This window comes from Neofelis nebulosa, chromosome 6, assembly GCF_028018385.1.
Source record: "Neofelis nebulosa isolate mNeoNeb1 chromosome 6, mNeoNeb1.pri, whole genome shotgun sequence".
Lineage (NCBI taxonomy): Eukaryota > Metazoa > Chordata > Mammalia > Carnivora > Felidae > Neofelis > Neofelis nebulosa.
In genome coordinates, this window is record NC_080787.1 from 93,313,196 (window position 1) to 93,338,970 (window position 25,775).

Here is a 25,775-nt window from a genome sequence, read left to right on the forward strand (position 1 = left end):
ACTTCTATTGAGGATGACTCTGCTTAAGCCCTCAAAGTAGCTTAGAAAGTAAAAATAGGATTCTGCTTCCTATTCTTTTCTTCACTACCATGTTAGCTGGGAAGCATGGAACAGTGGGATTCTAGTTCTAGGTGAGTTTTCCATACAGGTCAGCAGTGATACAGAAGTTTAAAGGTAGAAATTAAGCAAGTGGAAGGAAGGCTTAAAAATATGTGACAGATAGGAAAAATCACTTTTAAAGGTGAAAAATGGCAGACTGATCCCTTTTGCCACAGAAGAAGTTCAGTTTGGCATTTTAGAGAAGCAAACCATTTTCCCTTTTCCACCTACTCAACAACCAGTTCTAATAAGGAAGTTTCAGTATTTTTATCTTTATAATTTCAGAAACAGTAGCCCATTTATTCCTAATAATGTTACTGAAAAATACCAGTAATTATATAATGACTGCAGAAATCACATTTTTAAGTAAATGAAGAGGGAAATGATTTTTCTTATTATATGTCCTGAATTTATATGTAATTACCAGCTATAAAAGAACCTCCCTGGTATGCCTAATAACCACCTTTTGTCCTTGTATGAAAAGTCGAGGTGTTTTTTTTTTTTTTTTTTTTTTATTCAAGGTTTTGTTCTGCTCAGCTTATTTCTGACTGGTTGGGGAGATAGAGGCAGCTGTTTTATGACATGTCTCACAGGCCTTCCTCAGACCAGGGAGTGAATTGCTCTGGAAACCAGCTGGCCATGTTCTTTGCCTGTCAGACCCACTGGAAGCAAACAGAATTTAGGCAAACAAGTGGAAATCCGCCAGTATAGGGAGAAGTGGCTCTTGATCAAAAAACATGGTCACTTTAAGCCAACAATTTCTAATTACTCGCAACTCTTCTGATTGGTAGATAATAACACACGATACATAAACACGTATGTTTTTTTCCCCATTAACTTTGGCTTTAGTGGTTATTTACTCCTTTATGAAATGTCCTTTGAAAACAAGATAGGAAATTGAAGAGAACAAAATAAAACAGAGCTTCCTTTCCCATTTAGTGATAGCACCGAGTGGTGATATGTGCACTGTCTATACATTGCAAGAGCAATAATAGAATAATAATTTTCCTTTTAATGAAAAAGGAACACTTAGCTTTTTCTCCTTCCATAGATGTGTTATCTATCTACAGCTAGGTAGCTAAAATATTTTATTTTTGTATTTAGTATGTTCAGATATCATATACCATAGTATATTTTTTAAATTCTCTTAATATTTTCCAATGTTTCACATGAAATAATATTGACGTGTAGCATAATATATAGATGGCAATATTTTTGCAAATGTGAATACAGTATTATAGTAATAAAAGGGGTGTGTACTTTCATTAATTTGTGGGTTATTTTGTTCATTCAGTAACTCATTCCTGAAACATTTGCTGAATGCCTGGTTCATGCCAGGCACTGTGTAATCATAAAAGCTAAAAGAGGGATGTTCAAAAGCTCACATGCGCTGCTGAGTGGAGAAGGCATTGTGGAATGAGGCAAGAGTGGAATCAGAAAGACTATCCAGGAGCTGTTAAAGAGTATACAGTTTGGGAGAGGACCCAGGCAGGTAAATAAGGATTTCAGAAGTATCCCATGGGAGTGCAAAAGAAGGAGTGACCTGTTTATAACTCAGTGACCAATGTAGATTTATTATCGAAGTAGGATAGAGGAGGCTTTCATTTGTTCCATGTGTGTGAGAAGGTAGGACACAGGGATCCCAGAGATTCAGCATGCTTGTGTAGACAGTGTTTGGGAGGCAGGACATGCACGTATACAGCTGACTAAGCATGAAATGACTAGGTGACCGGAGAGAGTAGCCTTAGTTCCACTTGGTCTATTGTGACCTTGGATACATCATGATGTCACTGAGCCACCTCATCACTGGAGCAGGGGTAGGACTGGGTTTATAGGTGGGAAGATGAATGGGGTTGGTGAGGGTACAGGGGAACTGAGGCCTGGGTGGATGTTTGGTAATGCTGTTACTTCTGTTTAGAGTATTGTTTCTTTCCTCAGTGTGGAGGAAAGGTCCAGCTCAAATGTCCTCTTTTTGGTGAAGATGTCCTAGATTTTCCTTGCAGTACTAACTGTATAATATTTATAACACATTGTATTTTTAAAAATTTTATTCAAAAAATTTTTATTTATTTTGAGAGAGAGAGAGAGAGACAGAGACAGACAGAGTGTGCATGCGCGAGTGGGGGAGTGGCTGAGGGAGAGAGAGTTCCAAGCAGGCCCCATGCTCAGCATGGAGCCGGATGCAGGGCTTGATCTCATGACTATGAGATCATGACCTGAGCTGAAATCAAGAGTTGGACATCTAACAGTGAGCCAAGCAGGAGCCTCATAACACATTTTAAATCTTTGTTTATGAATCCATGAACTTTGCTAAAATATGAGCTCTACAAAGACTGTAATTACATATTGTTTTCTTTTTAATCTGCAGTGCCACTCATAGCAATAGGAAGACTGTAGGCAATTAATACATATTTTTTAATGAAATTAATGAATCAGTGTGTTGTTATTCTGGCAGAGTTTTTTCTATTGAGTGGTAACCCTTTTTGTTTTTGTTATTTCATTCATTTAACAATTATAGCAAATAGTGTGCCAGACACTGTTCTAAGCCCTTTATACATATTAACCACTTTGATCCTCATAATTATCCTATACATTAGGTAAGATTATTCTTTACTGATAAGAAAACATAGCAAGCCATAAATTTGTATTTGTTTCCAATCTATATTTCTTTTCAACAAACACTTTTGAGTCCCTGCCTTTTTGCCAGGCAACATTTTAGGTGCTAGGGAGTATAGTGGTGAGCAAAGTCCCTCCTCTCACAGAGCTTACATTCTGGAGGCAGCAGACAAACAGGAACAAATTCATGAGTGACCATGATACCAGGGCCAAGTGCTGTGCAGGTAAAATTGAGTGCTGTGACAGGGAGGGACTGGGGAGCTCCTGTGGATCAGATTGTCAGAGGGGCCTTTCTAAGGAAGTGACATTTAAGATGAGGTCTGAATGACCAGAGGAACCAGGCACTGGCTATCAAAGGGAAGTCCTCCAGGGCACAGGACAAAGCTAATGCAAATGCCTTATGCCAGCAATGAGTCTGGTTTTCTCAAGAAAGGGGCCAGTGTGATGAGGGGAAGAGTGGAATGAGCCAAGGCACCTGAAGCAGGGAGAGGTGAGGTTAGTCATAGCTCTGCAAGTGAAGGTAAGGACAGTGATTTCAGTTCTAACTGCAGTAGGAAGCCAGTAGGTTTTAGGCTGGGCAGTGAGGTTTATACAAAGATTGTGTTGGCTATTGGGTGGGGAAGTTGTTGTGGAGTGGGGCAAAAGTGAAATCAGAAAAGCTATATGGGAGGTGATGGGAGCATTTCAAGGGAGAGATGGTGGTGACTTGGACTCTAGTGTTACCAGTGAATGTGATGATGACAAGAGGTTGGATGCTGACATATGTTTTAGAGACAGGGCCTAAAGCACTTGCAGATGGATTTCATGCTGGAGGTTAAGGAAAGAGATGAATCGATGTTAACTTTTAGATTTTAGGTGTGCAAACTTGGGTGGCTGGTAGTACTTTGGCTGAATTGTGGAAGGTTTGGGGAGGAGCAGTTGGGGAAATAGGGAAGCAGGAGCTTTTCATGATTTTGATTTTCCCTGACGGGCTTAGCAACTGTACAAGTAAGAGAATGTGAGTGAGGGGTTATTCTAGTTCAAGAAGGAGTTTGAATAGGTTGTATACTTGGAGAGGAAGAAAGATTTGAGTGCCTCAGCATGATGCAGTCAAAGATTGTATGTACAGTCAGGTGGGACAGAGCTTGAAGGATGAGGGGATATTGGAGTTTGAGATTTTAGATGTGAAACTTTTCTGGGTGATGATAAGATCTAAAATGTGGTCATGGGTGTGGACAGCTGCATAATGGAAGTAAACTCTTTAGGGTTTAAAATGTTAAAGAAGTGTGGTTTGAAAACTTTAAACATAAAGGATATTGAGGTCCCAAAGAAGGATGAAAGGATCCGAGACAGAGGGGGAAAAAAAGTAACCAGCTGCCATGATCATGGGAGGAGAGATCTGGAGATTGACAGATGACACTCATGAGGAGATTTAGAAGGTGGTACAGAAATATAGCATGGCTTTCAGAGACTTGTATGGCTGTGGAGTTGTCTGGATGCAAGAGAAGGTGGGAGAATGCTGTTGTTGGATCCCTCAGAAAAGGGAAGGGGTAGAGTTCTTCATTAGAACGAGCCCACAGGAGAGCTAGGTCTTGGGGTGGTGGGAAGTCTAGGTGCCAGTTAACTCTGGAGGTACAGGGGGGGACTCTTTGAAAGGCTTTTGAAAGGCTCAGGACTTGCTGATAAAGGAATGTGGGCTCAAAAGGAAAACTAGGAAAGACTGAGAGGTAGGAAGGCAGCAGAATAAGCTATGGGCCAAGGGTTGGAGAGGGGGAAGAGGACTGCAGGGAGGGGCTCAGAACAAGGCAGGAGAGGATACACTACCTGAGAGTCTGGCACTTGGGGCAGTAGAAGAGCCACACAGTATCTGCATAAAACTATAAAACTTTGGGGCAGATTTGTTTGTTACAACTTGGTAGTGTTAAAATCGTAATTTCACACCACAGATTACGTATTAGGTGTCTTTTCAATCTATCAGAGACATTGTAACCAATATAACCAATTTAGCATACCAGTAATGGGACAAACTGACTTGTGTCCCCTGATTTAATAAACTTAGAATGACTTAACAGCAACCACATGGTACTCCTGCCCAAAATGTTCAGTCTAAATCTGATCACGAGAAACAGGTCAATTTAAACTGAGGGGGTATTCTTTAAAATAATTGCCTTAGGTTCTTCCCAATGTCGATATTATGAAAGACTAAAAAGGACTAAAAAGCTGAAGACCTGTTTTAGATTAAAGGGCATTAAAGAGATAACAGTTAAAAGCAATGTATGATCCTTGACTGGATCCTGGGTTGGAAACAAACACACATACCACAAAAATCCCCAAACCTACTTTGAAAGGACTAGGAGAATCTGAATATGGATTATTCATATAAAAAACCCCAATAGTGTTGGGTTATTGTTTAAGTGTGTTAATTGTATTAAGGTAATGAAGGAAGATGTCCTCTTCTTTAGGAGTTGCATGTTAAAGTGTTTAGGGGTGAAGTGTTGTAATGTATGCACTCGACTGTCACATGATTCAGCAACATCTATATACCTATAAAACCTATATCTTTTTATCACTCTATATTAATATTTCTCTATCTCTTTATATTTAGTGAGAGAGAAAGCAAATCTCTAAATTGACAGATAAAACAAATGCTTTAAATTTGCAGATTGGATTTTAAGATGTGATCAAAGTGAAAAATATTCAACATTACATTAAACAAAAAGAATTATTAAATAGCATTTAAATAAAAGTTATTTTAAGAAATATATTAAAATCAGTCATACAGCAATAGCAATTTATGATATTGGTAGTCTATTGCCAGTCAATAACCAATCATCATGACCAACTTAATGCCTTATTTTACACACATGCCTTATTTTACATCCTGGAAGTCATCCAGATAGGCTCTGCTGGGCAGATAGAGAAGCATATATTTTATTATTTATTAAAATCAGTGCCAACTGTATATGGCAAAATACTGCCTTCACTGAAGAGGAAAAAAAGAAGTTCTTTACATGGATCTTTTTCATTTCTTTCATACATTTTTACCATTCATGGTATTTCTGGGGTGGGAGTCCACAGGCAATGTGGTGGGATTAAGGCCATAGAATGCATCATCCTGGCTCCTGACTTTCTGCCAGCCTTGCAAAGTGGGACAGCAACTAATTCACAAAATGTATGCTTGGTTTCTGCTCTTAACAAGAGGAGAGAGGGTTCTAGAGGCAGCTAGTGTAAATTGTGGCTAAGGGGAAAGTGGAGGTAGGGGTGGTATAAACAGATGTCTCAAAACCTTTCTCTTCCCTTTCACCATTTCTTGAAGGTGTGAGATGGTGCCATCTATGAACAAGGAAGTGGGTCCTTTCAAACACCAGATATGCTCGTGCCATAATCTAGGACTTGCCAGCTTCCAGAACTATCTGTGAAATAGGAGGATCTGAAATGTGGGTGCATTTTATAAATTAATGAAACGATGAAGTTTTTTATTTTTTATTTTATTTTTTGGCTAGTAGAATCTTTTTTATTCAGAAAGAGAACCAACAGCAGCTCCCAAACAAAAAATTTTTCCAAGCACACACAGGTTGGGTATGGGTAAGGGGAGGTGTCTGTCCATCCAGCCCCAGCCCCCAGCCCATGTAGTTTTGGCAGCAATACGAGGTGTGAGGTAATGGCCCCTCAAATGAGAATGTGGTATGTTGTGTCTGGGAAGAAGAGGGGTGCAAAAGCAGTGGGGAGTGGTGGGGGAAAGGGACAGACAAGGTTAGTGCTGGGAACACTGCAGGTGGGTGGGTGGCCATTTCATAATATTTCTTGTTGATCACACCACCATGCCACCATGGACACCTTTGCCCATCAGCAGGGCTAGCGTTTTGGCAGTCATGGTGACCGTGATGTTCAAAGTGGGAGCTCTGCCCGTGCTCTTGGTATGAAGATCCATGGTAAATTCCTTGTCCTGCAACAGTGAGTCTGGGATAACAGAACATTTCTGGCCCCCAAGTGTCAGCCCGTTCATAAAAACAAACAGACTGGTCTTTGCCAACAAGGACACCAATGTTAGCTGGCATGATGTTGACAAAGGTTTCCCCAGAGGTAGTGGCCCAGATAGAGGGGGAGTCCTAATAGCCCAATGTCCTGAAAAGTCAGGTCTGCCCTCAGGTTGTGGATATAGTGGTTCCACCTGCCATGGCGCTGCTTGAGGTGCCTTCTAGGGCTGGTGGTTGTGGGGGAGGCTGAGAGCTCGGAGCATACCCTGCCCTCAAGACCAACAATGAAGCTTTTTAAAGAAACAAAAATTTAGGTTGAGTGAATAATCCGTAAAGGATTAGGAAAATAATTTCATTTACAATATCATCAAACCTTCTCCCCTCAATACTAAGAATTAAACCTAACCGAAGAAGTGAAAGACTTGTGCACTGAAGACTAGATAACATTGATGAAAAACATTAAAGAAGGCACAAATATTTGGAAAGACAGCTGAATTAATGGATTAGAGGACTTAATATTGTTAAGATGTCAATACTACCCAAAGCCATTTCAGTGCAATCCTTGTCAAAATCCCAATGACAGTTTTTGCAGAAATAGAAAAATGCATCCTAAAATTCATAAGGAACTTTAAGGGAACCTTGAATACTCAAAAAATCTTGAAAAAGAACAAAGTTGGAGGTATCAGACTTCCTGGTTTCAAAACATACTATAAAAAGTTACTATAGTTTTCAAAACAGTGTGGTACTGCCACACAGAGAGACAGACATATATACCAATGGAGAAGAATAGAGAGCCCAGAAATAAACCATTGCATATGTGATCAAATGATTTTCAACAAGGGTGCCAACCCTCTCAATGGTGAAAGGACTGTCTCTTTAACAGTGTTGAATGGTGTTGTCTTTCAACAGACAGTGTTTGGCCAATTGGATATCCACATACAAAAGGAAGAAGTTGGATGCTTATGTTACATCATATACAAAAATTAACTCAAAATGTATTAAAAACCTAAATTTAAGGATACAAAACTATAAAGCTAGAGAAGAACATAGGTGAAAATTTCTTGACTTTGGATTTGGGAATGATTTCTTAGAGATGACACAGAAAGTATAGGCAATAAAAACAAATATAGATAAATCAGATTACATCAAACCTAAAAACTGCTGTGCATCAAAGGACACTATCAACACTGTTAAAAGATAACCTACAGAATGGGAGAAAATATTTGCAAATCACATATCTGATGATATCACATTTCCTTTGATATCTAGAATATATGACGAACTCTTACAACATCAAAAACCAAGTAAACTTATTAAGAAATGAGTGAAGGACTTGAATAGATATTTCTCTAAAGATGATGTACAAATAGCCAATAAACACCTGAAAGGATGTTCAACATTACTAATCTTTAGAGAAATGCAAATAAAAACCAACATGATCATCTTCTACACATTAAGATAGCTACCATCAAAAAGCTCAGAAAATAACAACCATTGGTGAGGATGTTCAGAAATTCAAACCCTGTTGCGATGTTGCTGGGATTATAAAATGGAACAACCCCTTATGGAACCAGTTCTTCAAAAAATTGAAAAAGGAACTACCATATGACCTGGTAACTTAAATTCTAGCTACATAGCCAAAGTGACAGAAAGTAAAATCTCTAAGAGATATTTACAAACCCATGTTTATAGCAGCATTATTCACAACAGTAAAAAGGTGGAAGGAAGACAAGTGTTAATCTTCAGATGATTGCATAAATAAAATATGGTATATTTACACAATGGAATATTATTCAGCCTTTAAAGGAAAGGAAGTATTGTAGCATGTGATAACATGGCTGAACGTTCAGGATAATATGTTAAGTAAGATAATAAGCGAGGCACAAACGGGAAAACCCTTTATGATTCCACATATATGTGCTATGTAAAGTAGTCAAATTCATAGAAAAACAAAGTAAAGTGGTGGTTTCCAGTGGCTGGGGTAGGGAAAATGGGGAGTCGTTGTTTAAAGGGTATGGAGTTCTGCTTTACAAGATGGAAAGGTTCTGGAGGATCTATTGCATAACACTGAGAACATACATCACCCTCCTGAACAGTCCAGTAAAAACTGGTTATATAGTAAATTTCATTTAATGGGTTTTTTTTTAAACAACAACAAAAAAAACCCAATGTTAAAACAACACTGAACAAACCCCTATCTCTTTCTGGGTAGTATGTTCTTGGGATCTGGACCCACCTTGTACTAGAGTACCTCCTTGAATACTATATTATCAATTGTAGTTCAGGGGACCACATGTAATTTTTCTTTTCTTTATTTTAAGAAAATCTTCTCTCCCTTTATTGATAAAAAAATATTCATCTGCTTTTGAGATAGAATATTTAAAAAGAAGGCCCAATTTTCTGTGGATTGTATGGAGGTGGAGGAAATTAAGAAATATTAGGAAGTCCAGTCTGGCTACAGATTTCTGGGTTAGCAGGTTAAAAAAAAAGCCAGTTTATAAAATATCAGTTGCCTATGACATCACGAAAAGAAAAGACAATATATGTGGACATAGATATTTTCATACTCTTAAAAACTTTGTAACACAATTTCTTATGATTGTCCCTTAAAGCTGCTAAATAATATGCATACCTTCCAAAAATGAATTTTCTTGATTTACTTTATTGATTCAGTTGATGATTAAAGAGCTGTTTTTGTGCTATTCACTCCTCATATTTGATATAACCCGATCCAACATATCTTCAAAAAATGTTTTTAAAAAGCTTACTCTTTTAAATCAGAAAAGAAGTACTTATTGCCGAAATATCAGAAAGTTCAAATTGGTAAAAAGAAGACACATTAACAAATTTACTTACCTGATGAAAACAATGTCAGTGCTTTGGTCTATTATATCCCAGACTCTGCTCTGTCATGTATATGGACATATGTGGTTTTTATACAAGTGAAACTTTACCTTACATGATTTTGTAATCTACCTCTTTTTTTTCACTTAACACAATATCACTGATATTTTTGAGTTCTAGCAATTCTTTCAGCAAGAACTATAAGCTTTCTTTCCTAAGCAAGGGTAGATGGATCCTGTAGTTGTGACATTTGGACATCTTAAATTGATCTGTGACCATAATTCATTTATTACCAAAGACTTGTTTTTAGTGGTGTTTAATCTTACCAATTTCAAATGTTTCTGGCAGGAGTGAATAAGGTCCTTTTGGTCTCATAAGATTCAGTGTATTCCTTTCTTTTCTATGCCTAGAAAGCATTTTACAAATTTGGGCTCTGCTATGGACGTTTCTGAGAAGTTATAGCAGTTTTACTGTTCCTTACAATCCCTATATCTCATCAGATCACACTACACAATCTTGTTAGGAGAAAGGATGGTGGGGAAGGACCAAAAGGGCCAGGCTGAAAGATAAAACCACCAAATAGCTTTACAGAGATGTCAGTTGAGCATACACATGGGAACGTCAGGCAATGGAAGTGACATTCCAAATGACATGTCTTTTTTCCCTCTCCACACACTAAAAATGCACGTATTAATTGACAGCAGATAAAAGGTGAAAGAATACAATGCATAGTAACTCATGTTAAAGCTTACAGGTAAAAGACTGAATTCTTGTGTGAAATAAAGGCTTTCTACTTAATAAACTGGAGTTGTTCCAAGGACATCTTTTCATTTATGGAGCAGGTGCAGATGAAGTTTTGAGAAACTTATGCAGTATTTTTAAAAAATAAAACATTTAATTAACAAGCTTGAAAACAGTGGAGCACTTGAAGTGGGAATAAAACAATTGTTTTATATCAAACAGTACAAATCCAATTTGTGAATACAACTATATTGAAAAGCTTTAAAATATTAATAAATTGCTGTGGGCTTTAAAAAAGAAGTTTTAATTTTCTTTCAAGGTTTCCCCTTGAGACAAGTTCTAAACCAGAAAAGATGTTCAAATGAATGCAAAAAAGAGTATATTCTTTTCGAAGGTCCAAAAGCTTATTTAAAAGATGCAAGATGAAAAGGAGTTAGAATATTTATACGCATTAAAAAATAAATCATATGCAAACACATCTCTATATGTGGATTTTGTTTGTTGAGGTTGTTTGGAATTGCATTTGCTTTCATGACTCTTTAATAACTTGTTAGGATTTAAACACAATGGATTGGAAAAAATAATGTAATATTAAAGATATATGCTGTTTTCTAAGGGACAAAAGCATAAGGAGATCTGTGAAAGTTATGTAATAAAAAGAATCTGGAGAAAGGTACCATTTCTTTTTAAATTAAAAAAAAATTTTTTTAATGTTTATTTATTTCTGAGACAGAGAGGGACAGAGCATGAGTGGGGTAGGGTCAGAGAGAGAGGGAGACACAGAATCCGAAGCAGGCTCCAGGCTCTGAGCTGTCAGCACAGAGCCCGACGCGGGGCTCGAACTCACAGACTGTGAGATCATGACCTGAGCCGAAGTCGGTCACTCAACTGACTGAGCCACCCAGGTGCCCTGAAAGGTACCATTTCAAGAGAAGACTCTACATTAAATTATCCATAAAGTAATCCTTTCTGACTCCAGCCTTTGTGTCAATGTCTCTGGTAACAGGACAGACTGCTGGTCATATTTGATCTTGCTCCCTGGTGTTTGGTAGGCTCTCAGGTATTGGTTCTTTAGTGACTCTGGGTCAGATTAGGTGCCCTGGAAAGGAAGCTGGGTAAATCCTTGTGATGACAGCCAGACCTTTTGGTGAAGTGTCCAGAATTGACAGGCTACCAGTGCTCTTTCCCTTTGTGTTTCTTGTTTGGAAAAATACAGCAAATAAAAATCACCGAACAGGTTCTGGGAAAGTCTGTCTGCGCAGTCCTGAAGCTACCAGAAGAAAATTAAAGGTATATAGGTTAATGTTTTCCAAGGCACTCACAGAGAAAGGGAGAACAGTGGTCAGCATTTATAGAATCCTGGATATTCTGTAGTCCACAAACCTTTTGAATAGTTGTTATCACTCCTCGTATTAACCAAATTGGTTAAAAGCAGATAATGGCTTAATAAGAGATGAGCCTCTGATTTTCCTTTTAAGAAAACTAAGAATCAGATTCTATTTGCTTAATTTTCCATGAATTGAAATTATAATACTTGGACTTAGAGTGTATTAATTTGTTTTTATTTAGAAAAATCAAAAACCATCAAAGAGGAAAAAACAAGGCAATGGATGAAAAATGGAGAAACTAAGCTGTTGCACATAGTGTATTAAACATTGTGTGCTATTATGTTAGTTAACTCTTATGCTTAAAAAGTGCTCCATTTTCTCAAATGTATGTTCCTATTCTTCCTCTAAACGAGTGCCTTATTAAGCTGCTCAGTTTCTCTTCCCTTGTATTTCACACAAGGTTTAAATCTTTTGATCTTTCTGTAGCCTTTGCTTTTTGATCCCTTGGTTTTCTTCATTCAACCTGTTTGCTTAATTATTTAACCTTCTTAATTCTCATCCTCTTTACTCTCAATCAACCTTTCATCTTTTTAGGTGTCCTACCTCATCTTACTCTTCTCACTAAACTTTTATCTTGTGAAACATTTTTTTTCTTTTTTAGAGAGAGGAAGAGAGAGCGAGTGAGGGTGCAAGCTGGGAGTGGGGGAAGAGCAGAGGAAGCGAGTGAGAGAGAGAGAGAGAGAGAGAGAGAGAGAGAGAGAGAATCTTAAGCTCAGTGTGGAGCCAGACATGGGACTCCATCCCACAATCTTAGGATCATGACCTGAGCTGAAATCAAGAGTCAGGTGATGCTCAACTGACTGAGTCACCCAGGTGCCCCTTGTGAAACCTTTCACACATTGAAGAGGCCACAGAATTGAGGATAATTTCTACTTATCTAAAAAAAAAAAGTTACAATATTTATATTTCCTTTTCATATATTATCATGGGAATGAAATAAAAATATTGTCATGTTTACGGTTTCATGTATTATTGTTAAGTCCTTGCTAGGATATTATTCACTGTATAGAAGAACCATAGAGAATTTTAGAAATTACAGTAACTCTTAACCAGAAATGAAGAAGATGACTTTATCAGCCAATCTCCTCATAAATCCTCCATCAGCAGGATTTTATTTGATAATGTTTGAAAAACTGATAGAGGTATACATGTGACATCTGGCAGAACTTTCATCCCCAGGGTTGATTTGGCTGAATTTTTCCAGGCCAAGGGCTCCATTGAAGAGGACAGTATTCAAAGATAGAGGAGAACAGCACTATATATGTGAAGCACACATATATGTGAATATTAGAAAATGATTTTGAGACAGAAAATAGAATACCCTAGTAAATATACATAACCTTGAGGAATTACTTAACCTCTCTCAACCCCAGTTTCCTTACCTACAAAATGGGAAAGGTGGTAATAGTATCTATTTCCTAAAGGTGTTGTGGGAAATTAATGAATTGTTAAATATTGGTCAAATATGTAGACAAATGGAAGCTATTGTTAAATATAAAAATATTTATAAGATTATCATATCTTTTTAAATACAGTAGGAAGAAAGGATTTTTTTTTCCTTTTTTATGGTTAAGAGTTATAATGTATAAATAATTGATGCTCTTAGTCACTTCTTAAATAGGTAAGAATACATACTCATACTTTAAAAAAATTTAAATCTGTTAACATAGTGTAATAATAATTTCAGAAATAGAATTTAGTGATTCATCACTTACATATAACACCCAGTGCCCATCCCAACAAGTGTCCTTCTTAATGCCCCTCACTCCTTTAGCCCTCCCCCCACCCAACACCCCACCAGCAACCCTCAGTTTGTTCTCTGTATTTAAGAGTCTCTTATGGTTTGTCTCCCTGTCTGTTTTTATATTAGTTTTGATTCCCTTTCCTTATGTTCATCTGTTTTGTACCTTAAATTCCACATATCAGTGAAATCATATATTTGTCTTTCTCTGACTTATTTTGCTTAGCATAATACACTCTAGTTCCATCCACGTTGTTGCAAATGGCAAGATTTCATTCCTTTTGATTGCTGAGTAATACTCTATTGTTTGTATATACCACATCTTTAAAAAAATTTTTTTTTAACATTTATTTATTTTGGAGAGACAGAGAGAGACAGAGCATGAGCGGGGGAGGGGCAGAGAGAGAGAAGGAGACACAGAATCTGAAGCAGGCTGCAGGCTCTGAGCAAGCTGTCAGCACAGAGCCCGATGCAGGGCTCGAACCCACAAACTCTGAGATCATGACCTGAGCCGAAGTCGGATGCTCAACCGACTGAGCCACCCAGGCGCCCCTATACCACATCTTTTTAATCCATTCATCAGTTGATGGATATTTGGGCTCTTTCCATACTTTGGCTATTGTCGATACTGCTACTATAAACATTGGGGGTACATGCGCCCCTTTGAATCAGCACTCCTGTATCCTTTGGATAAATTCCTAGTAGTGCAATTGCTGAGTCATAGTGTAGTTCTATTTTTAATTTTTTGAGGAACCTCCCTACTGTTTTCCAGAGTGGCTGGACCAGTTTGCATTCCAGCAGTGCAAAAGGGTTCCTCTTTGTCCACATTCTTGCCAACATCTGTTGTTGCCTGAGTTGTTAATGTTAGCCACTCTGACAAGTATGAAGTGGTATCTCATTGATTTTGATTTGTATTTCCCTGATGATGAGTGATGTTGAGCATTTTTTCATGTGTTAGTTGGCCATCTAGATGTCTTCTTTGGAGAAGTGTCTATTCATGTCTTTTGCCCATTTCTTCACTGGATTAATTGTTTTTTGGGTGTTGAGTTTGATAAGTTCTTAATAGATTTTGGATACTAACCCTTTATCTGATATGTCATTTACAAATATCTTCTGTCATTCTGCCGGTTTCCTTTTAGTTTTGCTGATTGTTTTCTTCACTATGCAGAAGGCTTTTACCTTGATGAGGTCCCAATAGTCATTTTTGCTTTTGTTTCCCTTGCCTTTGGAGACATAGCAGGAAAGAAGTTTCTGCAGCCGAGGTCAAAGAGGTTGTTGCCTGTTTTCTCCTCTAGATTTTGATGGCTTCCTGTTTTAAATTTAGGTCTTTCATCCATTTGGAGTTTATTTTTGTGTATGGTGAAAGAAAGTGGTCCAATTTCGTTCTTCTACATGTTGCTGTCCGGTTTTCCCAACACTATTTGCTGAAGAGACTGTCTTTATTTCATTGAATATTCTTTCCTGCTTTGTCAAAGATTAGTTGGCCAAGATCAAAGAGGTTTTTGGTTGCGTTCTCCTCAAGGATTTTGATGGCTTCCTGTTTTAAATTTAGGTCTTTCACCCATTTTGAGTTTATTTTTGTGTATGGTGTAAGAAAGTGGTCCAGCTTCATTCTTCTGCAGGTCGCTGTCCAGTTTTCCCAGCACCACTTGCTGAAGAGACTGTCTTTATTCCATTGGATATTCTTTCCTGCTTTGTAAAAGATTAGTTGGCCATACGTTTGTGGGTCCATTTCTGGGTTCTCTATTCTGTTCCATTGATCTATGTGTCTGTTCCTGTGCGAGCACCATACTGTCTTGATGATTATAGCTTTGCAATACAGCTTAAATTCTGGCATTATGGTGCCTCCAGCTTTTTTGTTTGTTTGTTTGTTTTTGTTTTTTTTTCAGGATTGCTTTGGCTATTCAGGGTCTTTTGTGGTTCCATACAAATTTTAGGATAGTTTGTTCTAGCTCTGTGAAGAATGCTGTTGTTATTTTGATAAGGATTACATTGAATATGTAGATTGGTTTGGGTAGTATTGACATTTTAACAATATTTGTTCTTCCAATCCATGAGCATGGAATGTTTTTCCATTTTTTTGTGTATGTCTTCTTCAATTTCTTTCATAATTTTTTTATAGTTTTCAGGGTATAGATTTTTCACCTCTTTGGTTAGGTTTATTCCTAGGCATTTTATGGTTTTTGGTGCAATTGTAAATGACATAGATTCCTTGATTTCTCCTTCTGCTGCTTCATTATTGGTGTATAGAAATGCAACTGATTTTTTACATTGATTTTATGTCCTGTGACTTTGCTGAATTCATGTATCAGTTCTAGCATTTTTTTGGTGGGGTCTTTGGGTTTTCCACGTAGAGTATCATGTTATCGTGAAGAGTGAGAGTTTGATTTTTTACTTGGTAATTTGGATGCCTGTGTGTGTGTGTGTGTGTGTGTGTGTGTGTGTGTGTGTGTTGGCTGATTGCTGAGGTTAGGACTTCCAACACTATGTTGAATAACAGTGGTAAGAGTGGACATTCTTGTCATGTTCCTGACCTTAGGGAGAAAGCTCTCAGTTTTCCCCCATTGAGGATGATATTAGTGGTGGGTCTTTTGTACATGGCCTTTATGACCTTGAGGTATGATCCTTCTATCCCTACTTTCTTGAGGATTTTTATCAAGAAAGGATGCTGTATTTTGTCAGATGCTTTTTCAGCATATGTTGAGAGGATCATGTGATTCTTATCCTTTCTTTTATTAATGTGATGTATCACGTACATTTGATTGCCAATCAATCAATGTTGATTGCCGATATTGAATCAGCCCTGCATCCCAGGAATAAACCCTAGTTGATGGTGGTGAATAATTCTTTTAATGTATTGTTGGATCCAGTTAGCTAGTATCTTGTTGAGGATATTTGCATCCATGTTCGTTAGGGAAATTGGTCTATGGTTCTTTTTACAAAGTCTTTGTCTGCTCTTGGAATTAAGGTAATGCTGACTTCATAGAATGAGTTTGGAAGTTTTCCTTCCATTTCTATTTTTTTGGAACAGCTTCAAAAGAATAGGTGTTAAGGCTTCTTTAAATGTTTGGTAGAATTCCCTTGGAAAGCCATCTGGCCCTGGACTCTTGTTTGTTGGGAGATTTTTGGTTACTGATTCAATTTCTTTACTGGTTATGATCTGCTCAAATTTTCTATTTCTTCCTGTTTCAGTTTTGATAGTTTATATGTTTCTAGGAATTCGTCCATTTCTTCCAGATTGCCCCACTTGTTGGCATATAATTGCTCATAATATTCTCTTATTGTTTGTATTTCTGCAGTTGGTTGTGATCTCTTCTCTTTCATTTGTGATTTTATTTATTTGGGTCCTTTCCTTTTTCTTTTTGTTTTTAATTTTTTTTTCAACGTTTTTTATTTATTTTTGGGACAGAGAGAGACATAGCATGAACGGGGGAGGGGCAGAGAGAGAGGGAGACACAGAGTCGGAAACAGGCTCCAGGCTCCGAGCCATCGGCCCAGAGCCTGACGCGGGGCTCGAACTCACGGACCGCGAGATCGTGACCTGGCTGAAGTCGGACACTTAACCGACTGCGCCACCCAGGCGCCCCTCCTTTTTCTTTTTGATCAATCTGGCTAGGGGTTTATCGATTTTGTTAATTCTTTCAAAGAACCAGCTCTTGGTTTCATTGATCTGTTCTACTTTTTTTTTTAATTATTATTTTCATATCATTGGTTTCTGCTCTAATCTTTATTATTTTCCTTCTTCTGCTGTTTTGGGGCTTTATTTACTGTTCTTTTTCCAGCTCTTTTAGGTGTAAGGTTGGGTTGTATTATTTGAGACGTTTCTTCCTTCTTTGTGAAGACCTGGATTGCTATATTTCCCTCTTATGACCACCTTTGCTACATCCCAGAGTATATACTTATACTTTAAATGGCTTTTTTGATTTTTTTTTGTGTCCCTCTAGTTGTAGATTTTCTCTTGCTGCTTCCAATATGCTGCTATATGTTGCATATCATTCATTCACTCTAAATACCAGTCCTATTTGATAGTCAAATACGTAATTTAAAATTTTTTTCATAGTTGCATCAAGCAAAATGAAGAGTCTGGGGTAATGATCTTTAATTGTTTTTTATTTAACCCAATACAGTATATAAAAATATCACTTCAACATGTAATCAGCATACAGATATTATGATGTATTTTACACTCATTTTTTCCTTTTAATCTTTGAAATCTGTTGTATATTTTACTCTTACTGCACATCTCAATTCCAATGCTAAATTTTAGTAGATACTGGTTTTATTAGATACTTGTTCTTTACTTAAATTTCATAAAGTATACAGTTGAAAATGTAGATTCACATATCCAAGTTGTTCCAAATATATTTAAAAGTTTCCCAGTAAACAGAGTATGCATTTTAAATGAAAATAAATTAAAATTAAATAAAATTAAAAACTCGGGGCGCCTGGGTGGCTCAGTCGGTTAAGCGGCCGACTTCGGCTCAGGTCATGATCTCGCAGTCCGTGAGTTTGAGCCCCGCGTCGGGCTCTGTGCTGACAGCTCAGAGCCTGGAGCCTGTTTCAGATTCTGTGTCTCCCTCTCTCTGACCCTCCCCCATTCATGCTCTGTCTCTCTCTGTATCAAAAATAAATAAACATTAAAAAAAAATTAAAAACTCAATTTCTCAGTTGCACTAGCCACATTGCAAGTGCTCAGTAGCCACGTGTGGTTGTGACCACCACTTTGGTCAACATTGCTAAAGATGCTTACTGAGTATCTATGATGTATATGAAGGCATTAGTCTAGAGACAGATTACAAGGCAATGTAATATTTCAAATGTAGGGGAATTGAAAGGAGTACAAAATATAATGATGGTCTGAGAGTAGTTCTTTTCTTCTTCCTATAGAGTAATGTGACTTTGCTGCTGAAAAGACTTTTCATTTTTATTTATTTTTATTTTGTAAAGTTTATTGATTTATTTTGAGAGAGAGAGAGCCCAAGCAGGGGGAGACAGAGAGAGAGAGGGAGAGAGAGAATCCCTGCACTGACAGTGTGGAGCCCGATGCAGGGCTCAAACCTATGAACCATGAGGTCATGACCTGAGTTGTGAAATCAATAGTCGGGTTCTTAACCGATTGAGCCACCCAGGCACCCCTGAAAGGACTTTTAAAAAATTCCTTTTGAGTTAGTATCCATGATCAAGATGGCTGAAATTCCTGACAGTCTGATTTCTCAATAGTGAGGCATTATTTTATATTTGTAAGTGTCACATATAAAAAGACTATGCATGAGTGTTATAATTGTATATGCTTTTATGATCCAGTAGAGTCCTTTCCATTTAAACTGTGGCTTTAAACAAATAGTCCAATATTTGCCAATGCACCATCAGATTTTCTAATGTCAAAATGTATGCATTTATCAATTATTTAAGCTGCCTATTCATATTGTTGTTAACTTCAGATTTCTATCTTATTTCATCCCTAGTTATTTCATTGAATAACTAGCTTATTCTCCTTATTTTCTGCTACTGAACCCAGTGTTGCACAGAAAAGTTGATTTGTTAATTAGTTTAATCGCCTCTTCTCATAATAGCGGGGTAAGATTGGCGGAGGAAGCTTGTTATCAATCTGTGCTACTGGTAAGCAGTAATTATAGATAATTATGCTTTTGTCTTGCTGCATTCTGAAGATTGTCTTGAAATCCTTCCCCCTGAATTAGCAAATGGTCTGTCATGTTGAATTCTCCTCTGGTTTCTTCCCATAACTCAGCCCCTACTCTCCCCCCAATGAAACAAAATTGCAGCTTGTTAGGTGGAAGCTTATTTGAAGTCTCAATTTTCTTGAGCATTCAGCCTCTTTGGGAAGTGCCAGGTGCTCCGTCATGGCCACAGCATTTGCCTTTGGCTTAAGGTTCCAACTCAACTGGCATCCTACAAGTCTTTGATTTTTTCTTTTTGCTTGAAGAGGCAGTGGTTGTCTTGACAGCAGAGCTAAAGCTCTGTCCTTGTACTTTGATACACATTGTGGTACAATCTAATAATCAAAGTCATTTGTCAAGAAACAGGGTGTTCACACTTTTCTCTGAAGAGATTGGAATAAACAGCAGATTTTAAGTGGATGTAAGCCAGAAATGGCAGCCACTACCACTTTAAAAATGTGCCTGGAATGCAGAGCCCAGAGTAGATTTTAACCAAGACTGTATCTTTATATTCGTGGGTATAAGGGACAACAAGGGACAGTTTTGACTCCCAGGGGATATTTGGCAACATCTGGGGATATTTGTCATTTTCATGATTGGAGATGGAGGGTGCTACTGGCATCTAGGAGGCAGAGGTCAGGGGTGCTGCTAACTACCCTACAATGCATAGGACAGTCCTCCACAATAAAGAATTGGCTGGCTCAAAACATCAATAGTACCAAGGTTGAGAAACCCTGCTTTGTATGATTATGAAGGGACCACTGTGGCATATTTGATCCTCTCCCTCCTTGATGATTTATATGGTTTGGGGAATAGTTCATTCAGTAGAAAAATTGAAATTGCAAAAAGAGTGAATTTCCCATGCCCTGTTATGGGGACTCCTTATGGACAAGAGATAAGGAATAAAAATGGAAAAAAAAAAACCACTCTCATATAATTGAAGTAGAACACTGTTTATTGTCTATTTTTGCAGAAATGTAATGGAAGCAATATACTAAACTGACATGCTTCAGAGTCACCAACACATTCCCTAATAGAACCATATTCTTCCACCAGCAGGGAGAAATGTGATCCACAAATGCAATCAGATATATTTTGGTCAAAGGCTGCTTGTATTTTTCACTTCTTTTTTTAAACATTAAAATAATTTTTTAAAAAATTTTTCACTTCTTGAGATTAGATTCCATTTTGGGAAAACCCTAATGTTGTAGTCTTGTATGACCCCATGTCCAGTCTAAGTCAGAGCAACTTGGAGAGAGGTTCAGGTATGAATTTATCTTATGAAAGTAAAGAGTTTGTTTGAAAAGACACAATTTCTAGGGGTGTCTTGGACTGAGGTGGATGTCTGGAGTTGTGGATGGGGATCTCCTTGAGGCTGATAGTCACCAACCTTTCTCATATATTCTGCTGAGCAGTGCTACTTATTCACAGCCTGGCATGTGAAAATGGGATGACATATTTAAAATATTTATATATCTCCATAGATCAATTTCAGCAAACAATGGTAACTTCATAAAGAGACATTTCTAACAATCTAAGCTCTTTCTCTTGAGAGATGGGGAATTTTCTTTCCCTTACTGCATAGTTTCTGGCTATATGATCACATGTGGATACTATTATTGTACTGAGTTGAAAATTGTGTTAGATGATTTCTGAGATCCTTTGTAAGCCTGTGGTTCTCTGACTCAGTGATTCTGTGAATTTATCTTTAAGAATTTACAATTACACAGCCTCTCAATTGCCAACTCCCCACTCCTCAGTGTATACTTCTTAATTTGGTCTCATTTATTGTTGTCTCCATAATCCTCCAAATGGAACCTCTGTGAATATCTTTCTGTCCCTTGCACATCCTGTGCTCTGTCAGTCTCCCACACCTGGAATGTCTTCTGTTCTTCCTTTAAGGCTTAGCTCACATATTACCTTTCATGAAGCTCTTTCCTACTGTTGTAGTCTAAATTAAAGGAAACTGTAGTTTCCTTTTCTTATTTCTCCTATAACTGTAATCTAGGTTACAGAATATGGGGAAACACATCCATGTTTTCATAAAACTAGATATACCAGTAGAAGATAGAGGAACTTCTACAATAACTTCTGTGGTTCTGTGTTTACTTCTTATGTACGAGCTCTTCACTTCTTTGTAAGTTATAATGAGGAGATTATTCAGTACTTGATTATAAATTGTCCCTCATAAATTTTTTGCATCTTTAAACTCTAAGTTTTCTGGAGCTTTGCATTTGCTTTGGTTCCCTTTTAGTGCCTCTTACAGTGCTAGGGTCATACTGGGTGGGCAATAAATGACTGCTAAATTAAATGAGAGACTGTGGAACCAGGTGACCTGGTAAGCATGGTGTGCCAGTGATTCTACAGAAGAAGGTTTTCTGCTAGAATAGTATACATCAGACTGCTTTTGAGATGTTCCATTCCCTTGTGTGAATGATTTGGGAGAAGGTTATGCTTTAGTTCTCTTCTTCATTGTCTTTTAAGAGCAGAATGAGCAGAATGGGAGCAATAGAGATGGAATAATAGAAATGGCTTAGAAAGAAAAGGAGGGAAAAAAGAGGGCTGCCAATCTTTTCTGAATCATGGCAACTTTTTTTCCCCATTTCTTTCTAGATAATCTCAAAATGTCAGCCTCTACCTAGTTTTTCTTTTCTCTGCTTGGTATTTTCTCGAGCCAGAACCACTGATGCCACAAGCTGTATCTTAACCACTTAAACCTGTTTTTCTGGAGACAAGGAATGTATATCAACAAAGTTGGCTCTGCCATCTTAAATTGAGCTATACCGTCCTAGATTTTGGATTCGGTGTCCACTTTGTGAATCATCTTTACTACTTCCAAAGTTAGCTGATCTTGCCAAGAGCTTGGTGTCCAGTGCTCAATCTTTGAGTGCCAATTTTGCCTTTTGGATGAATTTCTGTCCTACTCAGTTTTGGTCATACTTTCCCATGAGTATCATGATTTCTTTTCTAGAATTGTAACTCAGCTCTAAAGGTTAGCCTGGTTGCAGGGACACTGTTGTTCTTTGTTTTGTCTTGTAGATACCAGTTGTCCTTCAGGCCTGGAGGCCCCCTTTTTATCCCGACCTAGTTATTGTTTTTTCTGTGTGCAAGGAGAATCAACTGAGGTATTAGATGCACATTTCTCTTTTCCTAAGTGTTACCTGAGGTCTAGATCTCCCGCCTCTAAGAATCAGACATGGTGTTTCACTGGCCTGTTCAGTGGCTATGTCGATTTCCATGAATATGAGTTTTGAGTTAGGTCTATAGTCTTTTTCTTGACTCTGGTGACTCAATCATCTGTACATGGAACCTGACTTGAATTGTGCTTTACACACTTAATTTGGTGGAGGTGAGGTGGTCTGAATGACTTTTGTCATTTACTAGAGAAGTGAGACTTGTTGAGCCTATATTGTCCAAGATTACATGGGATGTTAATAGATGTTATTTGAAAAGATGTTTCCATGGTCAAATGCTTTTGGGAAACACTGAATTAAACATAGTTAAATAGAGTGTTTAACTGAAATATGACTTTCTATGTGGAATGCTTGAATGAATGGCAGCATTTTCCAGCTTTTTTGACCATGGAACCATTTCTTTTGGGGACATCTCTTAATAGCTCAGGGAATACTAATGATCCTTGTAAAACCCATTTTAGTTTGGTCTGTTTTTTTAAAGAATAATTATAAATTTTGTGTAATAGCACTATGTGGTCATTAGGCTTTATAGGCAGAGAGTAAAGCTAGTTCTGTGTAAATGCAATGGCAATTAAGAATAAATCACAGTTAAGCTTGTTTTATGAAAATAATTTCCATGTTAAGCAAAATACATATTTATACTTTAATAATCTATACATAAGCTAGAGAGAATAAGAATTTATTTTATAACAGAAATGTGACCAAAAAAATCTCTAAGCTAGCTTAATGCCTTGAAAAAGATCAGAGGTTCTTTCTTTTTTGATCTTTTTTGTTCTCTGATATAGAAATGAAAGTCTCAGATACTAAATATTTCTCTCTTAGAAGGTCCTAAAATGGGGCACCTGGCTGGTTTGGTTGGTAGAGCATGTGACTTTTGATCTTGGGGTGGTGAGTTCCAGCCCAATGCTGGGAGCAGAATTTACTTAAATTAAAAAAAAAAAAAAAAAACGAAGGTCCTAGTCTACAAATCCAGAGATGTTATTCCTCTTAAAATACATACATGTGGGAAATGTGAATATCTTTCAAGGTACACAAAAATTAGAACTGCCAAACTTGGCAAATAAGAATACAGACACCTAGTTAAGCTTGAGATAAACAACAAATAATCTTTAGTATAAGTATGTTCCCTGCAATATTCTATCTGGAAACACCAATATAAATCTACTTAAGAGGCCATTTATCCAGTGAGTTTCGTGGCAGAGAAGGAAAAACAAAACCCTCACATCTGGGTTTCCTCAAATCTATCACTCGTTCCCCAAAACAGGGATGGAGCTAAAACAGGAGTAAATCTATTCAGAAGCTTGTACTTAAAGAAAAATTTTTTTTTAATTTAATGTTTATTTATTTTTGAGAAAGAGAGTGTGAGTGGGGAGGGGCAGAGAGAGGGAGATGCAGAATCTGAAGTGTCAGCACAGAGCCCTGCATGGGCCCAGGCCTATGAACCATGAGATCATGAGCCAAAGTCTGGCACTTAACCAACTGAGCCACCCAGACACCCACAGAAGTTTATACTTTTTTTTTTTTATTAAAAAAAAAATTTTTTTTTTAACATTTATTTATTTTTGAGACAGAGAGAGAGCATGAACAGGGGAGGGGCAGAGAGAGAGAGAGACAGAATCTGAAGCAGGCTCCAGGCCCTGAGCCATCAGCCCAGAGCCTGACGCGGGGCTTGAACTCACGGACCGCGAGATCGTGACCTGAGTTGAAGTCGGACGCTTAACCGACTGAGCCACCCAGGTGCCCCTAGAAGTTTGTACTTTTAAGGTCTAGAGAGGTTCAACCAGTTAATAATGTGTTTCCTTTCCCCAGTCACAGCTTTATAAACCTAAATGTCGCTCCTAAACAGCTATTGTACAGTCATTTGATACCCTGAAGTCCTCCAAAGACTGAATCTCCCAAACTCAGCCCCACGATCCCCTCATGTAAACATGTTGGGCTGCTTGTCACCTCTTCCAAGCATCGGGGTTCCCTGGTTAAAGGTCATAAATGAATTAAGAAGCATGTGAATTAACTTGTGTATAATAAATTGACACTCCAGGAGCGCCTGGGTGGTTCAGTTGGTTAAACATCTGACTTTGACTCAGGTCATGATCTTGCAGTATGAGCCCTGAGTCAGGCTCTGTGCTGCTGGCTCTGAGCCTGGAGCCTGCTTTGGATTCTGTGTGTCCCCCTCTCTCTCTGCTTCTCCTCCACTCACATGTGCGCATGCACGCGCGCTCTCTCTCTCTCTCTCTCTCTCTCAAAAATAAATAAACATTGAAAAAAAAAATGAAGGTCCTAAAGCTAATCAGGAATGCTTCCTATGGAAGTGGTTTTAGTGCCCTAAATATCCATCTTTAATCTTTCCATTTACATTTATTAAGCACTTCTTTTTTAGAGATCTGCTCTATAACAGCTTTTCTAGCTTCTATTAGAATTCTTATAGGTTTTTCTTTCCCAAGTACCAGTCTTCTTTTATTGGATGTTAATTCTGAATTAGGATATGAAAGAAATCAAAGGTACTGGGCAAAGGTCATGCTCAAGAATGCCATATGTGCCTCCACACTGGGCGCCCTTCAGGGGTACTTGCATAGCTGCTCACGTTTGAGTTCCTTATAAGAACAGTAGTTGAATAGCCCATAAGCTGCCAGCACCATAGAAATCCCAGCAATGCCCCCCTTTCTTCACGTTGACATACTTTATTTTATTTTATTTTATTTTATTTTATTTATTTTTTTTTTTCAACGTTTTTTATTTATTTTTGGGACAGAGAGAGACAGAGCATGAACGGGGGAGGGGCAGAGAGAGAGGGAGACACAGAATCGGAAACAGGCTCCAGGCTCCGAGCCATCAGCCCAGAGCCTGACGCGGGGCTCGAACTCACGGACCGCGAGATCGTGACCTGGCTGAAGTCGGACGCTTAACCGACTGCGCCACCCAGGCGCCCCTACGTTGACATACTTTAAAAAATGTTTATTTACTTATTTTGAGAGAGAGAGAGAGAGCTCATACACACATGAGGGGGAGAGGCAGAGAGTGTGAGAGAGAATCCCAAGCAGATTCCGCACTGTAGGTGCAGAGGCCACTCTGGTTGGATCTCTTGATGGTGAGATCATGACCTGAGGTGAAATCGAGAGTCAGATGCTTAACCAACTGAGCCACCCAAGCGCTCTGGCATACAGGTACTTGTAATACCGATAGTAACCTCTTTGAATTTCTCCAGTGATGGCTTTAGGGGTGAAATCCCTCATCAGCATCCAGCTTTGTAGCTCTCCTAACTTCACATCCATGAGCTTCGTCTCCTTCACTGGTAGAGATGACGCCATCTTGGAGTACTGGGTGTCCTCTATGCTGTGGCGCCCAAGGATTATATTATAGGTTTGCTATTAATCTAGATTTTTTTCTTCTTTAGAAAGGGACCGTATATATAATTTTCTTTGTAAATCTTTACTACGTAGGTGAAAATTATAAAACATAACTAATATTTACTGTTAGTTTAAGCCAGTACTTTTCCATGGATAATGATTACTAGGGACAAG

General features: G+C 38.0%; 1 protein-coding gene across 1 annotated transcript; it reads right to left on the minus strand.

Annotated features, from left to right (window-relative positions):
* Nucleotides 1-6,741: 6,741 nt before the first annotated feature.
* On the minus strand, nt 6,742-25,562 carry LOC131515453 (ATP synthase subunit f, mitochondrial-like). Its single transcript, XM_058736164.1, has 3 exons — nt 25,399-25,562; nt 24,823-24,918; nt 6,742-6,961 (listed from the first exon to the last, which is right to left on the minus strand). Exons 1-3 carry the CDS (start codon nt 25,560-25,562, stop codon nt 6,742-6,744), a joined length of 480 nt encoding a protein of 159 aa, XP_058592147.1.
* Nucleotides 25,563-25,775: the final 213 nt, after the last annotated feature.

Coding starts and splice junctions, on each gene's coding strand:
- LOC131515453 (XM_058736164.1), bottom strand. CDS start 25,562: ATGGCGTCATCTCTACCAGTGAAGGAGACGAAGCTCATGGATGTGAAG. Junction 24,919..25,398: donor CTGTATGCCAGAGCGCTTGG/GTGGCTCAGTTG, acceptor GTCAACGTGAAG/AAAGGGGGGCATTGCTGGGA. Junction 6,962..24,822: donor AAACGTGAGCAGCTATGCAA/GTACCCCTGAAG, acceptor TTCTTTAAAAAG/CTTCATTGTTGGTCTTGAGG.